The following is an 18,880-nucleotide window of genomic DNA, read 5'->3' on the forward strand; positions in this document are numbered from 1 at the left end:
GCAAAAGCAGTTGTTAAGAGATAAGTTCGTGGCAATAAATACATAAAGACAAAAGAAAAATTTTAAATAAGCAACCTAGCTTTACACCTCAAGGAATAGAAAAGAAAAAATTAAGCCCAAGTTGGTAGAAGGAGGGGAATAGCAAAGACATAGTAGAAATAAATGGAAGAGAGACAAAAAAGATAATAGAAAGGATCAATGAAATTAAGAGCTCTTTTCATTTTATTTTATATTTAAAGATTTCCTTTATTTATTTGTCAGAGAGAGAGGAGAGAGAGGGAGAGAACACAAGCAGGGAGAGTGGCAGGCAGAGGTAGTAGCAGGCTCCCCACTGATCAAAGAGCCTGATGAGGGACTCCATCCCAGGACCCCGAGATAATGACCTGAGTCAAAGGCAGATGCTTACATGACTGAGCCACCCAGGAGTCCCAAAAGCTGTTCTTTTTTTGAAAAGATGATCAAAATTGACAAAACTTCAGCTAGATTTACCAAATATATATATATATTTGTGACTGGAAGTGTGAGTGTTTTGTGTGAACATAAACTGATACAATTATATATAGAAAATCTTAAAAACTCTACCAGAATTCAGTAAAGATTCAGGATGCAAAATCAATACATGGAAGTCAGTGGTGTTTTTATACACTAACAACGATCTATTGGAAAGAGAAATTAAGAAAATAAACCCATTGGGGCACCTGGGTGGCTCAGTGGGTTAAGCCTCTGCCTTCGGCTCAGGTCATGATCTCAGGGTCCTGGGATCGAGCCCCGTGTCTGGCTCTCTGCTCAGCAGGGAGCCTGCTTCCCCCTTTCTCTCTGCCTGCCTCTCTGCCTACTTGTGATCTCTCTCTCTGTCAAATAAATAAATAAGCGCCAGGGTGGCTGTGTGGGTGCCGGTGGGAGGTTTGTTTGGGGGGCGGCTTGTGCCCACTAAGGAAACACCTCAGGGACGATGGCGGAAGGAGATAATCGCAGCACCAACCTGCTGGCTGTAGAGACTGCAAGTCTGGAAGAGCAGCTGCAGGGATGGGGAGAAGTGATGCTGATGGCTGATAAAGTCCTCAGATGGGAAAGAGCCTGGTTTCCACCTGCCATCATGGGTGTGGTTTCTTTGGTGTTTCTGACTATCTACTATCTAGATCCATCTGTTCTGTCCAGTGTTTCCTGTTTTGTTATGTTTTTGTGCTTGGCCGACTACCTTGTTCCCATTCTAGCTCCTAGAATTTTTGGCTCCAATAAATGGACCACTGAGCAACGGCAAAGATTCCATGAAATTTGTAGCAATCTGGTAAAGACTCGACGTAGAACTATGGGCTGGTGGAAACGTCTCTTTACACTGAAGGAAGAAAAGCCTAAAATGTACTTCATGACGGTGATCATTTCTCTTGCTGCGGTTGCTTGGGTGGGACAGCAAGTCCACGACCTGCCGCTCACCTATCTGATAGTGACTTTCTTACTGTTGCTTCCTGGATTAAATCAGCATGGAATCATTTTGAAGTACATTGGAATGGCCAAAAGGGAGATAAATAAGCTTCTCAAACAAAAAGAAAAGAAAAATGAATAATGCATCTGCTTTATTCAGTGTAATGAATGGCATATACATTGTCCTTGGGAACAGTTTCTATTACGCTGTCTGGATACTAAAATGTTAGAGAAGTAGCTCTTTGCTCTCCCTCGTTCTGCCCTTAGTTTGTAGAAATTCAGACTTGCCAAGGCAGGCTTTATGTCTTCGTGTGAAGTGTAGCAGATGCTTTCTCATCAGTTGGCCTTTTATGGACAACTCATTCGTGAGTACTTGTTTTGATTTTTCTCATCCAGGTTAATTGAATTCTTACTTTTAGGCAACTTCCTTTAAAATAATATAGTGATGAACTTCACCTTTTAACTGTTAACTGTTAACTGTGACTTTGGATAATTGTTCCAGGTGATCTTTGCTTTAGCTAGATACAAGCTAGTGGTCTGTGGCTACAAGAAGCTGGTTCTACTGTCTGCTTGCACTGTCTGGCTTCATGAATACAGAGACCAAGTTCACCATTTCCAATTAAGAGACCAGTTAAGATTCATTCCTCATGCTGTTTCTAAACTGTAGAAGAAGAATCCTCTGGAATAAAATGAAACCAATTCCATGCCCTCGTATATGTTGGTTTCTGCCCTGTGCAAAACTTAGTAATTTGTAAGAAACATTGATCTTTCCTCCCAAATGGGGAACAGGACAGGCTTCGAGCTCGTCTTCTCCTTGCTCTTAGACTTCAAGTTAGTAGATCCTTAGAAGCTTTTTTTTCAGCAGGCTTCCAAAAACTTGTGTTTAGGATTTTGAGCATAGATTTTCAGCTGACTGAAACTAAAGTCTGTGATAGGTTAAGCCTCAGGTCTATGACCTTCACTCCAACACCAGCCAATAAAGGACAGAAGTCTTCCTGTACTTAGTCAAGACTTATTTCAGTAGAAAATAATCTTAGCCTACTAATTTTTCGAGACCAGACTAAGCCTTTAAAGGTAAGCCTCAAGATTCTCATTTGAAGGTAATTACTGGCTGCTTTGGTCCCTAGAGATTTGGCATAGGAGGTGGTGCACTGGTGTCTGACTTTCTTCCTTGATCTCTCTCTCTGAAGAACACAAGGGCTGCTGGGGAAAGCGGACTTTTGGCGACGATAGGTGGCCTCTGGTCTACAGAGAGTTTGTAAATGCTTGGAACGTGTCTTAGAATCATTCTCCCTCTCGGTAGCTAGAAATTTAGAATAGCTGAAATCTGTAGGAATGAACCTCTGAGGGCCGAAAATGTGACATTTGGGAACAGTTCTTAAACTCTGAATAACTAGCTGTAATATAGTTTTGTGAATTTATTGCACTGATGCTGGACCTTGTGGTGTATCTGTCCCTAAATAAGTGTTTCCTCCCCTTCAATCTGACTGTAAACGGTAGCACCCTTTCTAGCATATGTTTGATTTTTTTTTTAACGTTTCATATGAAAACTACAAACTACCTTAATTTTTACATGTGTTTCCTCATTGTAGATAAGCCTGTCTTGCTCTCTGGATTTTTTTGTGATCTACCAATTAACTACTTTTGCAGTTTTAATCTTGTATTATTTCTTCTACTTTGTTTTGTGTAAAAGGGGGAAAATAAAAAAAGCTGGAATCTCCCCCCCAAAAAATAAAAAAAAATAAAACCTTAAAAAAAAAATAAACCCATTTACAAAGCATCAAAAAGAATAAAATACTTAGGAATAAATTTAACCAAGGAGGCAAAAGGCTTATACAATGAAAACTATGAGACACTGATGAAAGAAGTTGAAGAAGACACAAATAAATCAAAAGATAATTCTGTTTTCCTGTACTGGAAAATTAATATTATTAAAGTATCCATACAATGCAAAGTGATCTATAGATTCAACACAATCCCTACTGAAATTCCAAAGGAATTCATTTTTGCACAGAAATAAAACAAACAATACTCAAATTTGTATGCCACCACCAGACTCTGAAAAGCCAAAGCAATCTTAAGAAAGAAGAACAGAGCTGGAGGTGATTCCTGATTTCAAATATATTACAAAATTATAATAAAACTATAATCAAATAATCAGAACAATATGGCATTGGCATAAAAACAGACACGATCTATGGAACAGAATGGAGATTCTGGAAATAAACCCACACTTATATGGTCAATTAATCTACAACAAAAGAAAATACACAATGGGGAAAAGATAGTCTCTTCAACAAATGGTATTTGGAAAACTGGATAGTCATATGTAAAAGAATGAAACTGGAGCCCTCACACCATATACAAAAATCAATCCAAAGTGGAGTAATATTTGAAAATAAGATCTGAAACCATAAAATCCTAGAACAAAACATAGTTGGTAAGCTCCTTAGCACTGTGTTTGGATTTGACACTAAAACCTAAAGTGACGAAAGCAAAAATAATGTTACTACATCAAACTAAAAAACTTGTACACAGTGAAGGAAACCATAAACAAAACAAAAAGGCAAACTATGGGATGGGAGAAAATATCTAGAAACCATAAATATGATAAGGGGTTAATATCCAAAATATAAAAAGAACCTATACAACTCATTAAAATACCATTTTGATTAAAAAACAGGCATAGAAACTGAGTAAACATTTTCCCAAAGAAGCCACACAAATGCCCAGTGGGTACATGAAAAGGTGCCAAACATCACTAATCATCAGGGAAATGCAACTCAAAACCACAGTGAGGTGTCCCCTCACACCTGTTAGAATGGCTATCATTTCAAAGACAAGAGTTAAGTATTGTGAAGAGGGAATGTGAAGAAAAGGGAAATCTTGTGTACTATTGGTAAGATTGTAAATTGATGCAGCCACTATGGGAAACAGTATTGAGGTTTTTCAAAAAATTAAAAATAAGACTGCCACAAGATCCAGTAATCCCACTTCTGGATGTATGTCCAATTTAGTGAAAACAGGTTCTCAAACACATGTCTGTACTCCCATGTTCATTGCAGCATTACTCACAATAGCCTAGATGTGGAAATAACTTAAGTACCTGTCAACAGGTGAATGGATATAAAAGACATATTCACATATATATAAATGAATATTTTTTAGCCATGAAAAAGAAGGAAATCCTACCATTTGTAATAACGGGGGTAGAACTTGAAGGTATTATTCTAAGTGAAGTTATCATAGAAAGGTACATATTGCATGATAACACTTAAATGCGGGATCTAGAAAAGGTGAACTCACAGAAACAGAGACTACAGCGTCTTTTTCTACAGAGACTACAGGGCCTGGGGGTTGGAGGAAATGGGGGAAATATTGTTTAAAGAGTACAGACTTCCAGTTATAAGATGAATATGTTTTGAGGGTCTAATGTATAACTTAGTGTTAAGAGTTAGTAATACTTTATTAGATACTCGAAAGTTGCTAAGAGAGTTGATCTTAAATGTTCTCACTACAAAAAGAAATTTGTAATATTTGACATGATGGAGAAATTAGCTAACAATTTGGTGATAATCGTTTTGCAGTGCGTTTACAAAATCAACACATTGCATACCTTAAAATTATACAATAATGTCGGTCAATTATAGCTTAGTTGAAGATGGGGGAAAACCAGAAAATATAGTCAGAGACCAAGTATCTGAATTATTGCCACTTTAAAAAATATTTTTATTTAGGGCACTTGGGTGGCTCAGTGGGTTAAGCATCTGCCTTTGGCTCAGGTTGTGATCCCACGGTTCTGGGATTGAGTCAGGCTTCCTGCTTCTCTGCTTCTCTGCCGCCTCCTCACCCGGCTTGTGCTCTCTCACCCTCATTCATCTCTCTCTCTCAAATAAGTAAATGCAGAGGCGTCTGGGTGACTCAGTGGGTTAAAGCCTCTGCCTTCGGCTCAGGTCATGATCCCGGGGTCCTGGGATCGAGCTGTGCATTAGGCTCTCTGCTCAGCAGGGAGCCTGCTTCCCCCTCTCTCTGCCTGCCTCTGTGCCTACTTGTGATCTCTGTCTGTCAAGTAAATAAATTAAAAAAAAAAAAGTAAATGCAATCTTTAATGAAGTATTTTTGTTTACTAATTTATTACCTTTTTATGTACATTTTTGAAACATACTTTAATACACATATGGTTAAATGACAAATTTAAAATGTTTAGCCTTAAAATATATTTGCCTTATTAATATGTAAGATATTGTATACACTATGTTTAATTCATCATCTTAATAAAATTTTAACAGTTCTCTTGATAAACAAATGGATAAAACATGTTCATCCTCTTTATATTCATATCTCTTTGTAATGAGTATACCACCCATTTTAGCTACATCTTTAACCAAAGCAACTAACTTCTGAATTCTCAGTCACAGAAAAACTAGGAGTTAGGTAACTGAGAATGATCTATCATAAACCAACATTTCCCTGGCGGGACTCCAGTGAAAGTTGCTTGTATTTTATGAGTACCCTTCTACATCTCTTTTATATTTGTAAAGTGTAAGTGCAAACATGACCATGTATACTAGCATGACCTAAAGTTATTTGCATATCTCTTTTAAACTATTAACTAATGACCGATGTAGAATGTATACAAATAAGAGATATACATATGTATGATAAAACTATGTTTGTTTGTTTTTGTTTTCTATGTTTTATGAATTTAGATCTAGTTAGGAATTATCTAGGTAGTCTACGATTATTTTAATTTATACACTAGTCTATGTTCTCAGGGATTTTGGAAATCTTGTTCGAGGTTGAACTTAAACACAGTTTAATTCTTCAGAGAACTACGATATTTAAAAATTTTTATAGGTAGTGTAGAGCAGACATTCTAGACTGTATGATTTGTGGTTGTCTGAAGTTCATAAGAGTAAATCTTTCAAAAGATAGTCGGACCATAATTTTTATAGGTTTATAACTTTAAACATTTAATGGAAGTAAAAAACCAGTACAGGAAATCTAGGAAGTTAGAACTGATTAGGCTTTCCATGAGAAAATAATATTATGCTAAAATGTTTCACACTATATTAAAATCAGGGAGACCATACAACTATTTTTAAACCCAAATTACCAAACCCATTAATTTCTTCAAGGATTCACCTTGATAGAAATATAACCTAAACTTATCCTTACATAATTTCTCCTGTATTTATATGGCTATTTAAACTTTAAAACATTTGTTTAAAAATACTGTGTTTTTTGGGATGCCTGGGTAGCTCAGTCGTTAAGTGTCTGCCTTCGGCTCAGGTCCTAGGATCGAGCCCCGCATCAGGCTCCCTGCTTAGCGGGAAGCCTGCTTCTCCCTCTCCCACTCCTATGTTCCCTCTCTTGCTGTGTCTCTCTCTGTCAACTAAATAAAATCTTTAAAATAAATAAATAAATAAATGTATTATGTTTTAAAATAATTTCTCCCCACTGTTTTCCAGCCTGATAACCACTGGTATTTCTCTGGCTTTTCTCTTCTGTAACTAAGACCATTAATTTAATTTATGATTAAGCAACTCCTCCTTCTATTCCTTCTCCTCCAATTTCTTCTCCTCCTTTTCTTCCTCTACTTTATACTTTTTTCTTCTCTTTAATTGTGTTACAGAGTATCAGTAAGCCTCTGAAGCTTTTATAAATTGTCAGCACACTGACAGGGATTAATCTACTTCTTAAAGATTACTGAATGTCTTATTAGTCTTTATAAATCAACCAGAACATGAGTTCCTTTAAATTTAAGACTTTGTAATTAAATTTTAAAATTTTCTTGAGAAATAGACAAAAATGTGCCATTTGTTTGTTTAGAAAATATTTCATATTTAATAGACAAATCTTATAAACCCCTGGGCAAGGAAGAGAAAGAATGTAAGGTTGCTTTTCCTCATATTTTATTATGTGGTTTTTGGAGAGTACTTTCCAGACAGGGTCAACATATAAGTTCTACTGTAGAATTTTGTGACACCTCATTGTAGTTTACACAAAGCTCTCCCTCACATCTTTACCTGGCTCATTTGTGTATATTTTCATGGGACTTTCTTATTTCTTTTCTGAGAGGAAGGAATCAAAACAAAACAAAACAAAATAAAACAAAAGCCATGCGCATTATATCCTTGAGTTTTCTCAGAATGTCACAATGCCCCAGAGAAACCACAAGCAGTCATTCTTATTCCAGTGACATTCAAGCTTGTTCACAAAATTGAAAGGCACAACAAGCAAAGCTATTTTAGAAGCCCAGCTCTATTTTACAAGCTATACAAAATGAGTTTTAATTTTTCCATGTTTTCTTCCCTTTGAAGATGGATCTTTTTGTACTGAATATCCCTATAGTGTGCATAAGCAATAGATCCTTATCATCAACTAATCTTGAAAAGGTTCCCAAAAGAGAAAGGGAGATGATGAGATGGAATCAGTCCAGCTCCAGGAAGAGCTACTAATGAAAGTGGAGTATTATAAAAGACTTACTTCGTTGTCTTATTCTCCTGTATCACACTTCTCTGTATGTCTTACTTATCTCTTCCACATTGACCCTGGACTTGGCTGTGTGACTTGTGTCTGATAGATATGAGCAAATCCACACAAGCAGTGGCTTGATAAGCATTTGTGCATTGAGTCTTACCCTCTCTGAACATTCCTGCCACAGTACAAAGAAGCCAGCATGAAACACGTGGAGAGAGGCCCAGCTGGCCTGGGAGTCCAGTCATCTCCACCGAGATCCTAGACATGATTAAGAAGTTGTCTTAGACCATCCAGCCCTAGCTGAAGTCACAGATGATTGCAAATGCATGAGTGAGCCTTAGTGAGATTAGTAGAAGAACCTCAACAAAAATGAGGAGAAATAACAAATTGTTGTTTTGTGTGGTTTGTTATACAGTAGTAGATAATTGACATAACTTTCTTTTCTAAAGAGGGGAAATGGCTTTTCTCTTTCTTTCAATGCAAAGACCTACAAAGAGCTGACAAAAGAAAATACAGAGCATAAGACAAACAACATGATGTTCTAGCAGTGGCTGGAAAGTTAAATCAGGGAGGTAGGAGGCTTGTGTTCCCTCTCTCACTGTGCCTCTCTCTGTCAAATAAATAAATAAATAAATACAATCTTTAAAAAAAAAAAGAAGACCTAGGAAACAAACAACAAACAAACAGCTGAGTTTACTTAGGTGTGAGGGAGATAATCAACCGTAGACTCTAGGTTGTCACCGAAAAAAATAAGGCAGAGTTTATTAAAACAAGAACCATAGACTAGCGATAGAACAAGGCTCTTCTTTGTTGTCCTTGGACAAGTTGATCGGCTAACAACTAGCTAAAGAAGAATTTGCCGTGGAGCAGGATAGCAAGATTAGTATTAGGAAAGCAAATTCAGTTACTTATGGGTTATCTGAGAAAACTTATGATTTCAGCCGTGGAGTGTATTTGATTGCTGTCTCTCTGTCAAAGAGGTTAGATCTTTCTTCAGCTTTTCCACCTTAGGTAAGCCTCCATTTCCTGCACCATAAATCCACAAGGGAGAATTCTGAAGTTTTCCTGCTGTCTGCAGGTTTTATTTCATTTTGTTTTCATATTAAGACTCTATATACATATCAGAGTTTACATTACATGGTAATCGCTTGTTTGTAATTATAAGGACAAAAATTAGAAATACCATGGACATAAAAGTTGAGGCAGTTGTATTGAGGTCAGGCTGATTCGATGTGACTCCACTGTATCTGTTTCTTTCTTTCTTTCTCTTTTTTTAAAGATTTTATTTATTTATTTGACAGACAGAGATCACAAGTAGGCAGAGCAGCAGGCAGAGAGAAAGGGGGAAGCAGGCTCCCTGCTGAGCAGAGAGCCTGATGCGGGGCTCCATCCCAGGACCCTGGGATCATGACCTGAGCCGAAGGCAGAGGCTTAACCCACTGAACCATCCAGACACCCCCACCACTGTATTTATTTCTATCATCCTGTCTAGTGATTATCTTCACATGATCAGTATTCTTTGCATGTTTGATTGATAAGTTGATAGAGTGAATTTTGGTTAAAGTTTTATAGTTCTTGGGAACCCACTTCAGTGCTTTCTTCATCATCAAATATTCTTCAAGTTTCTACAATCATGATTAGAGCAGAGTCCACTTGCTATCTTTCAATCATAGGTACTTTGTGCTTCTGTGGTTTTGAAAAAATGGTGGATATCATAGTCATTATACCTGTCACATAAAAATTGCTTTATTTACAACTTGGACCTCTAATATCATGATGAAATAAGATAATAAATATGGTGTCATAGTCTTTAAGAACTCCTTCATTTTTTTAATTATATTTACATCATAGAGACATAAATTGTAATAATTTAGTGACTTGTATGTATCCCTGGGGATAATAATATATTACATGTTTATAAAAAAATAAAAAATTAAAAAAAATAATTTACTGACTTGTAATAATTGAGTTAGTAGAATAATTGCTATGTGTTAGCTGTTATTATATCATTGTAATAAACATTATAAAAAGAAGGTCAAGAGCATGTACAATAATTTGACAAGACCATATCCAGTACTTAGGCTGAATTATAAGTATACCACTGTGGTACTAAATAATGGAAGAAAGGTAATTCTCTATGCCTTGAATAAAAGTGCCAACACTATTCTAATGTCTTTTTGGGAAAAACTAATTCAAGAGGATCTAATGGTTTGTTAATTTAAAGGCAAGCCCGTGTACCTTGTCATGTTTTAATTCCTATAAAATTTCCCCACCAAATCCCTTTTTTTTTTTTTTTGAGGAGTCTCATCTGCTCCCTCGATTTTAGACAACACTGATAAATCCTTTTTTTAAAGGTTTTATTTATTTATATATTTGAGATAGAGCACAAGTGGTGGGGAGGGAGGTGGGAGGATGGTGGAGGCAGAGGGAAAAGGAGAAGCAGACTCTCCTCCTGGGCAGGGCGCCTGATGCGGGGCTTGATCCCAGGATCCTGGGATCATGACCTGAGTTGAAGGCAGCTGTTTAACCAAATGTGCTACCCAGGTGCCCGACTACTGATAAATCTTAAATACATAATGGTCTTCTGTTCTCTGGAATTGTACTTCAAATACTTGCCTAAATATATCATAAGCACCTCAATTAAAACACCTGGAAGTGCTACAGAACCTTCTCCTATAAGCATGTTTTTCTTTCATACTCCTATTGATTAATGGTACCATTATCTGGGATGACACCCAAACCCAGAGACCTTGTCACCCTCGTTGATTCACAATTCTCGCTTACAACCTCATCTAACAGCCATTAGGAGGGTGCACTGGTTGTGCTCTCTAGCACGTTTCTTCTCCATTCCTATTTCCTCTGTGTTGATTTAGGTCTGTAAGCCTTTTTTGCCTGCTGTACTACAATAATGACAAAACTCATGTCTTCTCCTTTCTCTACCTTGCTTCTAGAGTTATCTCTCTCAAACATAGGTCTAAAATCTGCCTCCTTGCTTGAAACCTTCCAAGTTTCCTAGTCCCTTATAAATCAAGTTAAAATGCCTTCTCATGGAGTAGGGCTCAGTTAGTGGAGCATTCGGGTCTTGATCTCAGGGTTGGGGGTTGGAGCCACACATTGTGGATAGAAAGATTATTTAAAAAAAAAAAAAAAGCAAAACACAAAACCTTATGGTGTCCTAAATTCCCTTTTTATTTGTATCTCAAGGCAAGTTTTCGTTATCTATATTAGTACTTAGTAGTCTGTATTACCATGATTATTTACTTATCTGTTCTTCATCTAAAGATAAGCATTTCCTTAAAAGTAAGCACTATAAGGGGTGCCTGGGTGGCTCAGTGGGTTAAGCCTCTGACTTTGGCTCAGGTCATGGTCTCAGGGTCCTGGGATCGAGCCCTGCATCCGGCTCTCTGCTCCGAGGGGAGCGGGCGTCCCCCTCTCTCTCTGCCTGCCTCTCTGCCTCCTTGTAAAATCTCTCTCTGTCAAATAAGTAAATAAAATCTTTAAAAAAAAAAAGCACTATGATTTATTTAATTTTATACTGCCATAACCTAACAGAGTACCTGGCACTCATAGTTGAAGTTCATTAGCTTTATAAATAATAATTCTAACAAATATTCATTGAACTCTTACTGTGTACTGGGCACTGTTCAGAATTTCTTTCACATGTAAGGTATCCTTCACAACAGTTCTACAAAATAGGTACTCTTAGTATTCCAATTTTATAGGTGAAGATACTGAGATTTAGAGCAATTGTATATGTCCCTAGATACACAATTAGTAAGTGCCAGTACTGAGTTTTAGATCCAGACATTCCGACTTTAGAATCATTTTTCAAAATCACCATACATGTCAAGGGAATTGATGAATAAAAGAAAATCAAGAGAAATTTTTCCATATATAATCCTAATCCATCTGTTCACATTTTTTTCAGCTTTAAAACATCAATTGATGCTGTCAAGTGGAAAACGCTCTAAGATGAACACAGTTAGGAAAGACAAATAAAAATAAAACTAATACACAAAGTGCTTATTCTATGCCAAACACTTAAGATCCAATTCATTTGCTTTTACGCTTTGTTGTTGTTGTTGTTGTTGTTAGCTTTACCCTTTCTTAATATAATTCTTTTTCCTAAATCTTAAGTCAGTTGTTCATTATCTTTATGACCAATTTTAATTTCTTGTTTGTAATAACTATAGGAGCAGGCTTATTTATATTTTAACTTTATAGGAGAAAAAAATCACTAAGACATGTATAAAATCTAAAATCAATCTAAAATCTAAAATCTAAAATCAATCTAAAAATCAAGAGGGAGGGATGATGCCTTGTTGGCTCAGTTGGTTGGGCTTTCAACTCTTGATTTCAGCATGGGTGTTGATTTCAGCCCAGGTGGTGATCTCAGGATCCACCCTGGGGCTCAGTGGGCTTGGTTCTCAGCAGGGAGTTTGCTTTTCCCTCCCCCTCTGCCCCTCCCCCTGCTCGCATGGCTCTCCTCTCTCTCATAAATAAATAAATAAAATCTTTAAAAATTGGAAGGCAATTGAGAAGTTAATAATCCTGATTGATGAGTTCTTATTTTATTTTCAGTAACACTCAACACTGGTGACCACTCCTTCCTTTTAAATTGATTTTTCCATTGTCTTTGACATTATAATTCTTTTCTTGCTCTCCATTATCTCTTGCAGTGATATTCTTTTTTTTTTTTTTTACTTTTTATTTTAATAAACATATAATGTATTTTTATCCCCAGGGGTACAGGTCTGTGAATCGCTAGGTTTACACATTTCACAGCACTCATCATAGCACATACCCTCCCCAATGTCCATATCCCCACCACCCTCTCCCGTCCCCCCTCCCCCCAGCAACCCTCAGTCTGTTTTTTGAGATTGAGTCTTTTATGGTTTGTCTCCCTCCCAATCCCATCTTTTCATTTTTTCTTTTCCTAGCTCCCCCCAACCCCCCCACATTGCATCTCCACTTCCTCATATCAAAGAGATCATATGATAATTGTTTTTCTCTGATTGACTTATTTCACTAAGCATGATACCCTCTAGTTCCATTCACGCCATTGCAAATGGCAAGATTTCATGTCTTTTGATGGCTGCATAGTATTCCATTGTGTATATATACCACCTCTTCTTTATCCATTCATCTGTTGATGGACATCTAGGCTCTTTCCACAGTTTGGCTATTGTGGACATTGCTGCTATAAACATTCGGGTGCACGTGCCCCTTCGGAGCACCACGTTTGTATCTTTAGGATATATACCCAGTAGTGCAATTGCTGGGTCATAGGGTAGCTCTATTTTCAGATTTTTGAGGAACCTCCACACTGTTTTCCAGAGTGGTTGCACCAGCTTGCATTCCCACCAACAGTGTAGGAGGGTTCCCCTCTCTCCGCATCCTCGCCAGCATCTGTCATTTCTTGACTTGTTCATTTTAGCCATTCTGACTGGTGTGAGGTGGTATCTCATTGTGGTTTTGATTTGTATTTCCCTGATGCCGAGTGATGTGGAGCACTTTTTCATGTGTCTGTTGGCCATCTGGATGTCTTCTTTGCAGAAATGTCTGTTCATGTCCTCTGCCCATTTCTTGATTGGATTATTTGTTCTTTGGGTGTTGAGTTTGATAAGCTCTTTATAGATTTTGGATACTAGCCCTTTATCTGATATGTCGTTTGCAAATATCTTCTCCCATTCTGTCAGTTGTCTTTTGGTTTTGTTAACTGTTTCCTTTGCTGTGCAAAAGCTTTCGATCTTGATGAAATCCCAATAGTTCATTTTTGCCCTTGCTTCTGTTGCCTTTGGCGATGTTCCTAGGAAGAAGTTGCTGTGGTTGAGGTCAAAGAGGTTGCTGCCTGCATTCTCCTCAAGGATTTTGATGGATTCCTTTCTCACATTGAGGTCCTTCATCCATTTTGAGTCTATTTTTGTGTGTGGTGTAAGGAAATAGTCCAATTTCATTTTTCTGCATATGGCTGTCCAATTCTCCCAGCACCATTTGTTGAAGAGGCTGTCTTTTTTCCATTGGATATTCTTTCCTGCTTGGTCGAAGATTAGTTGACCATAGAGTTGAGGCTCTATTTCTGGGCTCTCTATTCTGTTCCATTGATCTATATGTCTGTTTTTGTGCCAGTACCATACTGTCTTGATGATGACAGCTTTGTAATAGAGCTTGAGGTCTGGAATTGTGATGCCACCGACTTTGGCTTTCTTTTTCAATATTCCTTTGGCTATTCTAGGTCTTTTCTGGTTCCATATAAATTTTAGGATTATTTGTTCTATTTCTTTAAAAAAGGTGGATGGGATTTTGATAGGGATTGCATTAAATGTGTAGATTGCTTTAGGTAGAATAGACATTTTCACAATATTTGTTCTTCCAATCCATGAGCATGGAATATTTTTCCACCTCTTTCTGTCTTCCTCAATTTCTTTCATGAGTACTTTATAGTTTTCTGAGTACAGATTCTTTGCCTCTTTGGTTAGATTTATTCCTAGGTATCATATGGTTTTGGGTGTGATTGTAAATGGGACTGACTCCTCAATTTCTCTTTCTTCTGTCTTGTTGTTAGTGTAAAGAAATGCAACTGATTTCTGTGCATTGACTTTATATCCTGACACTTTACTGAATTCCTATACAAGTTCTAGCAGTTTTGGAGTGGAGCCTTTTGGGTTTTCCACATACAGTATCATATCATCTGCAAAGAGTGATAGTTTGACTTCTTCTTTGCTAATTTGGATGCCTTTAATTTCTTTTTGTTGTCTGATTGCTGAGGCTAGGACTTCTAGTACAATGTTGAACAGCAGTGGTGATAACGGACATCCTTGCCGTGTTCCTGACCTTAGCGGAAAAGTTTTCAGTTTTTCTCTATTGAGAATGATATTTGCAGTGGGTTTTTCATAGATGGCTTTGATAATATTGAGGTATGTGCCCTCTATCCCTACACTTTGAAGAGTTTTAATCAGGAAGGGATGCTGCACTTTGTCAAATGCTTTTTCGTCATCTATTGAGAGTATCATATGGTTCTTATTCTTTCTTTTATTAATGTTATTGTATCACATTGATGGATTTGCAGATGTTGAACCAACCTTGCAGCCCTGGAATAAATCCCACTTGGTCATGGTGAATAATCCTTTTAATGTACTGTTGGATCCCGTTGGCCAGTATTTTGGTGAGAATTTTCGCATCTGTGTTCATCAAGGATATTGGTCTGTATTCTCTTTTTTGGTGGGATCCTTGTCTGGTTTTGGGATCAAGGTGATGCTGGCCTCATAGAATGAGTTTGGAAGTTTTCCTTCTATTTCTATATTTTGGAACAGTTTCAGGAGAATAGGAATTAATTCTTCTTTAAATGTTTGGTAGAATTCCCCTGGGAAGCCGTCTGGTCCTGGACTTTTGTTTGTTTGGAGGTTTTTGATGACTGTTTCAATCTCCTTACTGGTTATGGGTCTGTTCAGGTTATTTATTTCTTCCTGGTTCAGTTGTGGTAGTTTATATGTCTCTAGAAATGTATCCATTTCTTCCAGGTTGTCAAATTTGTTGGCGTAGAGTTGCTTGTAGTATGTTCTTATAATTGTTTGTATTTCTTTGGTGTTGGTTGTGATCTCTCCTCTTTCATTCATGATTTTATTTATTTGCATCCTTTCTCTTTTCTTTTTGATAAGTCTGGCCAGGGGTTTGTCAATCTTATTAATTCTTTCAAAGAACCAGCTCCTAGTTTCGTTGATTTGTTCTATTGTTTTTTTAGTTTCTATTTCATTGATTTCTGCTCTGATCTTTATGATTTCTCTTCTCCTGCTGGGTTTAGGCTTTCTTTGTTGTTCTTTCTCCAGGTCCTTTAGGTGTAGGGTTAGGTTGTGTATTTGAGACCTTTCTTTCTTGAGAAAGGCTTTTACCGCTATATATTTTCCTCTCAGGACTGCCTTTGTTGTGTCCCACAGATTTTGAACCGTTGTGTTTTCCTTATCATTTGTTTCCATGAATTTTTTCAATTCTTCTTTAATTTCCTGGTTGACCCATTCATTTTTTAGAAGGATGCTGTTTAGTCCCCATGTATTTGCGTTCTTTCCAAATTTCCTCTTGTGATTGAGTTCTAGCTTCAGAGCATTGGTCTGAAAATATGCAGGGAATGATCCCAATCTTTTGATATTGGTTGAGACCTGACTTATGACCCAGGATGTGGTCTATTCTGGAGAATGTTCCATGTATAGAGAATAATGTATATTCTGTTGCTTTGGGATGGAATGTTTTGAATATATCTGTGATGTCCATCTGGTCCAGTGTGTCATTTAAGGACTTTATTTCCTTGGTGATCTTTTGCTTAGACGATCCGTCCATTTCAGTGAGGGGAGTGTTAAAGTCCTCTGCTATTATTGTGTTACTGTCAATGTATTTCTTTGATTTTGTTATTAATTGGTTTATATATTTGGCTGCTCCCATGTTAGGGGCATAGATATTTAAGATTGTTAGGTCTTCTTGTTGGACAGACCCTTTGAGTTTGATATAGTGTCCTTCCTCATCTCCTATTATAGTCTTTGGCTTAAAATCTAATTGATCTGATATAAGGATTGCCACCCCAGCTTTCTTCTGATGTCCATTAGCATGGTACATTGTTTTCCACCCCCTCACTTTAAATCTGGAGGTGTCTTCGGGTCTAAAATGAGTTTCTTGTAGGCAGCATATGGATGGGTTTTGTTTTTTTATCCATTCTGATACCCTGTGTCTTTTGATTGGGGCATTTAGCCCATTAACATTCAGGGTAACTATTGAGAGATATGAATTTAGTGCCATTGTATTGCCTGTAAGATGATTGTTACTGTATATTGTTTCTGTTTCTTTCTGATCTACTACTTTTAGGGTCTCTCTTTGCTTAGAGGACCCCTTTCAATATTTCCTGTAGAGCTGGTTTGGTGTTTGCAAATTCTTTCAGCTTTTGTTTGTCCTGGAAGCTCTTTATCTCTCCTTCTATTTTCAATGATAGCCTAGCCGGATATAGTATTCTTGGCTGCATGTTTTTCTCGTTTAGTGCTCTGAATATAACATGCCAGTTCTTTCTGGCCTGCCAGGTCTCTCTGGATAGGTCCACTGCCAGTCTAATGTTTTTACCCTTGTATGTTACAGGCTTCTTTTCCCGGGCTGCTTTCAGGATTTTCTCTTTGTTGCTAAGACTTGTAAATTTTACTATCAGGTGACGGGGTGTGGACCTATTTTTATTGATTTTGAGGGGCGTTCTTAGCATCTCCTGGATTTTGATGTTTGTTCCCTTTGCCATATTAGGGAAATTCTCTCCAAGAATTGTCTCCAATATACCTTCTGCTCCCCTCTCTCTTTCTTCTTCTTCTGGAATCCCAATTATTCTAATGTTGTGTCATCTTATGGTGTCGCTTATTGCTCGAATTCTCTCCTTGTGGTCCAGTATTTGTTTGTCTCTCTTTTGCTCAGCTTCTTTATTCTCTGTCATTTGGTCTTCTATGTCACTAATTCTTTCTTCTGCCTCATTTATCCTAGCAGCGAGAGCTTCCATTTTTGATTGCACCTCATTAATAGCTTTTTTTATTTCAACTTGGTTAGATTTTAGTTCTTTTATTTCTCCAGAAAGGGCTTTTATCTCTTCGGAGAGGGTTTCTCTAATATCTTCTTTGCCTTTTTTGAGCCCAGCTAGAACCTTGAGAATCATCATTCTGAATTCTAGATCTGTCATGTTACCAATGTCCGTATTGATTAGGTCTCCAGCCTTCGGTACTGCCTCTTGTTCTTTTTTTTATGGTGAGTTTTTCGCCTTGTCATTTTGTCCAGATAAGATTTGCTTTCTCCTCCTATAGAAATCTGCTGTTCTTGGTGAGTGAAGTTGGTTTTGGATGGGTTTCTTGTTGATCTTCTGGGGGAGGGCCCTGTTGTTGTGGTTCTCAAGTGTCTTTGCCGCAGGCGGAATTGCACCGCCCTTGCCAGGGGCCGGGCTAAGTAATCCGCTGGGGTTTGCTTTCGGGAGCTTTTGTTCCCTGAGCGCTTTCCGTAGAGTTCCGGAGGATGGGAATGAAGATGGCGGCCTCCCAATCTCTCTGCCCGGAGGAGCCGAGAGCTTGGGGTTTCCCTCCTCAGTGCGCCTTCAGAGAAAAGTGCCCAACTGCCCCGCCTCCCTGGCCTGCGGTCGCGCTGGTAGGAAAGCGGTCAATTGCTGGCACTTGGAGAAATGCGCCTAGTCGCTTCCGTCTCCGTGGCCTCTGGCTGCGCTCTGAGCCCACCCAGCCTGCGACCGGCATAAGGTAACCCTGGGCTGAGAGCTCACTCCTCGGCTTTGTCGCTGTAGCTGGCTTCCCTGCTCTAATACCTGCAAGCTCTGTGGCACTCAGACACCCCCGGTCCTTCTGTGACCCCGCGGGTCCTGGGGTTATGCTGACCCCACCTGTGTTTCCCCCCAGTTTAGCCTCTGGAGCAATGTCCCTCCATGGAGCAGACTTTTAAAAGTCCCGATTTTGTGCTCCATTGCTCCGCCGCTTGCCGGGAGCTGGCTCCTCCCCCCAGGGTCTATCTTCCCGTAGCTTTGGATTCACTTCTCTGCAGGTCCTACCTTTCAGAAAGTGGTCTATTTTCTGTTTCTAGAATTGTTGCTCTTCTTCTCTTCAATTTCCCATTGGATTTGTAGGTGTTCACAATGGTTAGATAAGCTGTCTAGCTGATCTCCTGCTACCTGATGTCGTCTCAGCCTGCTACTTCTCCGCCATCTTGACTCCTCCCCTTGCTGTGATATTCTTAAGTTTCCTTTCCTGGTTGATTTTTCTCTGTTGCCTACTAACTGTTGATGGCACATAATGTACACCATATCTTGGATTGGGCTCTCTGGAAATGGGGAATTGTATGCATATTGTTTTTTGGAGAGCATGCTTAGGAGATAACAGTTCTAAGGAAATAAGGAGGATAGTATTGGGTGGAAGAAGCTGACTCAAGGTCGTTGGAACTGAGACCCCAGCCAATTCTACAGGAA

The 18,880-nt window shown here is 38.3% G+C and overlaps 1 protein-coding gene across 1 annotated transcript; it reads left to right on the top strand.

Annotated features, from left to right (window-relative positions):
• The first annotated feature begins 914 nt into the window (after positions 1–914).
• Positions 915–3,142, top strand: LOC308341062 (ADP-ribosylation factor-like protein 6-interacting protein 1). The gene has a single exon (XM_080800703.1). The coding sequence runs from the start codon at positions 953–955 to the stop codon at positions 1,562–1,564; it is 612 nt and encodes a 203-aa protein (XP_080656829.1). The 5' UTR covers positions 915–952; the 3' UTR covers positions 1,565–3,142.
• Positions 3,143–18,880: the final 15,738 nt, after the last annotated feature.

The sequence above is a fragment of the Martes martes genome (assembly GCF_963455335.1).
Source record: "Martes martes genome assembly, chromosome: 4".
In the NCBI taxonomy this organism is placed as follows: domain Eukaryota; kingdom Metazoa; phylum Chordata; class Mammalia; order Carnivora; family Mustelidae; genus Martes; species Martes martes.

Excerpts from the sequence above, each read along its gene's own strand:
- LOC308341062 (XM_080800703.1), top strand. The coding sequence starts at position 953 with ATGGCGGAAGGAGATAATCGCAGCACCAACCTGCTGGCTGTAGAGACT.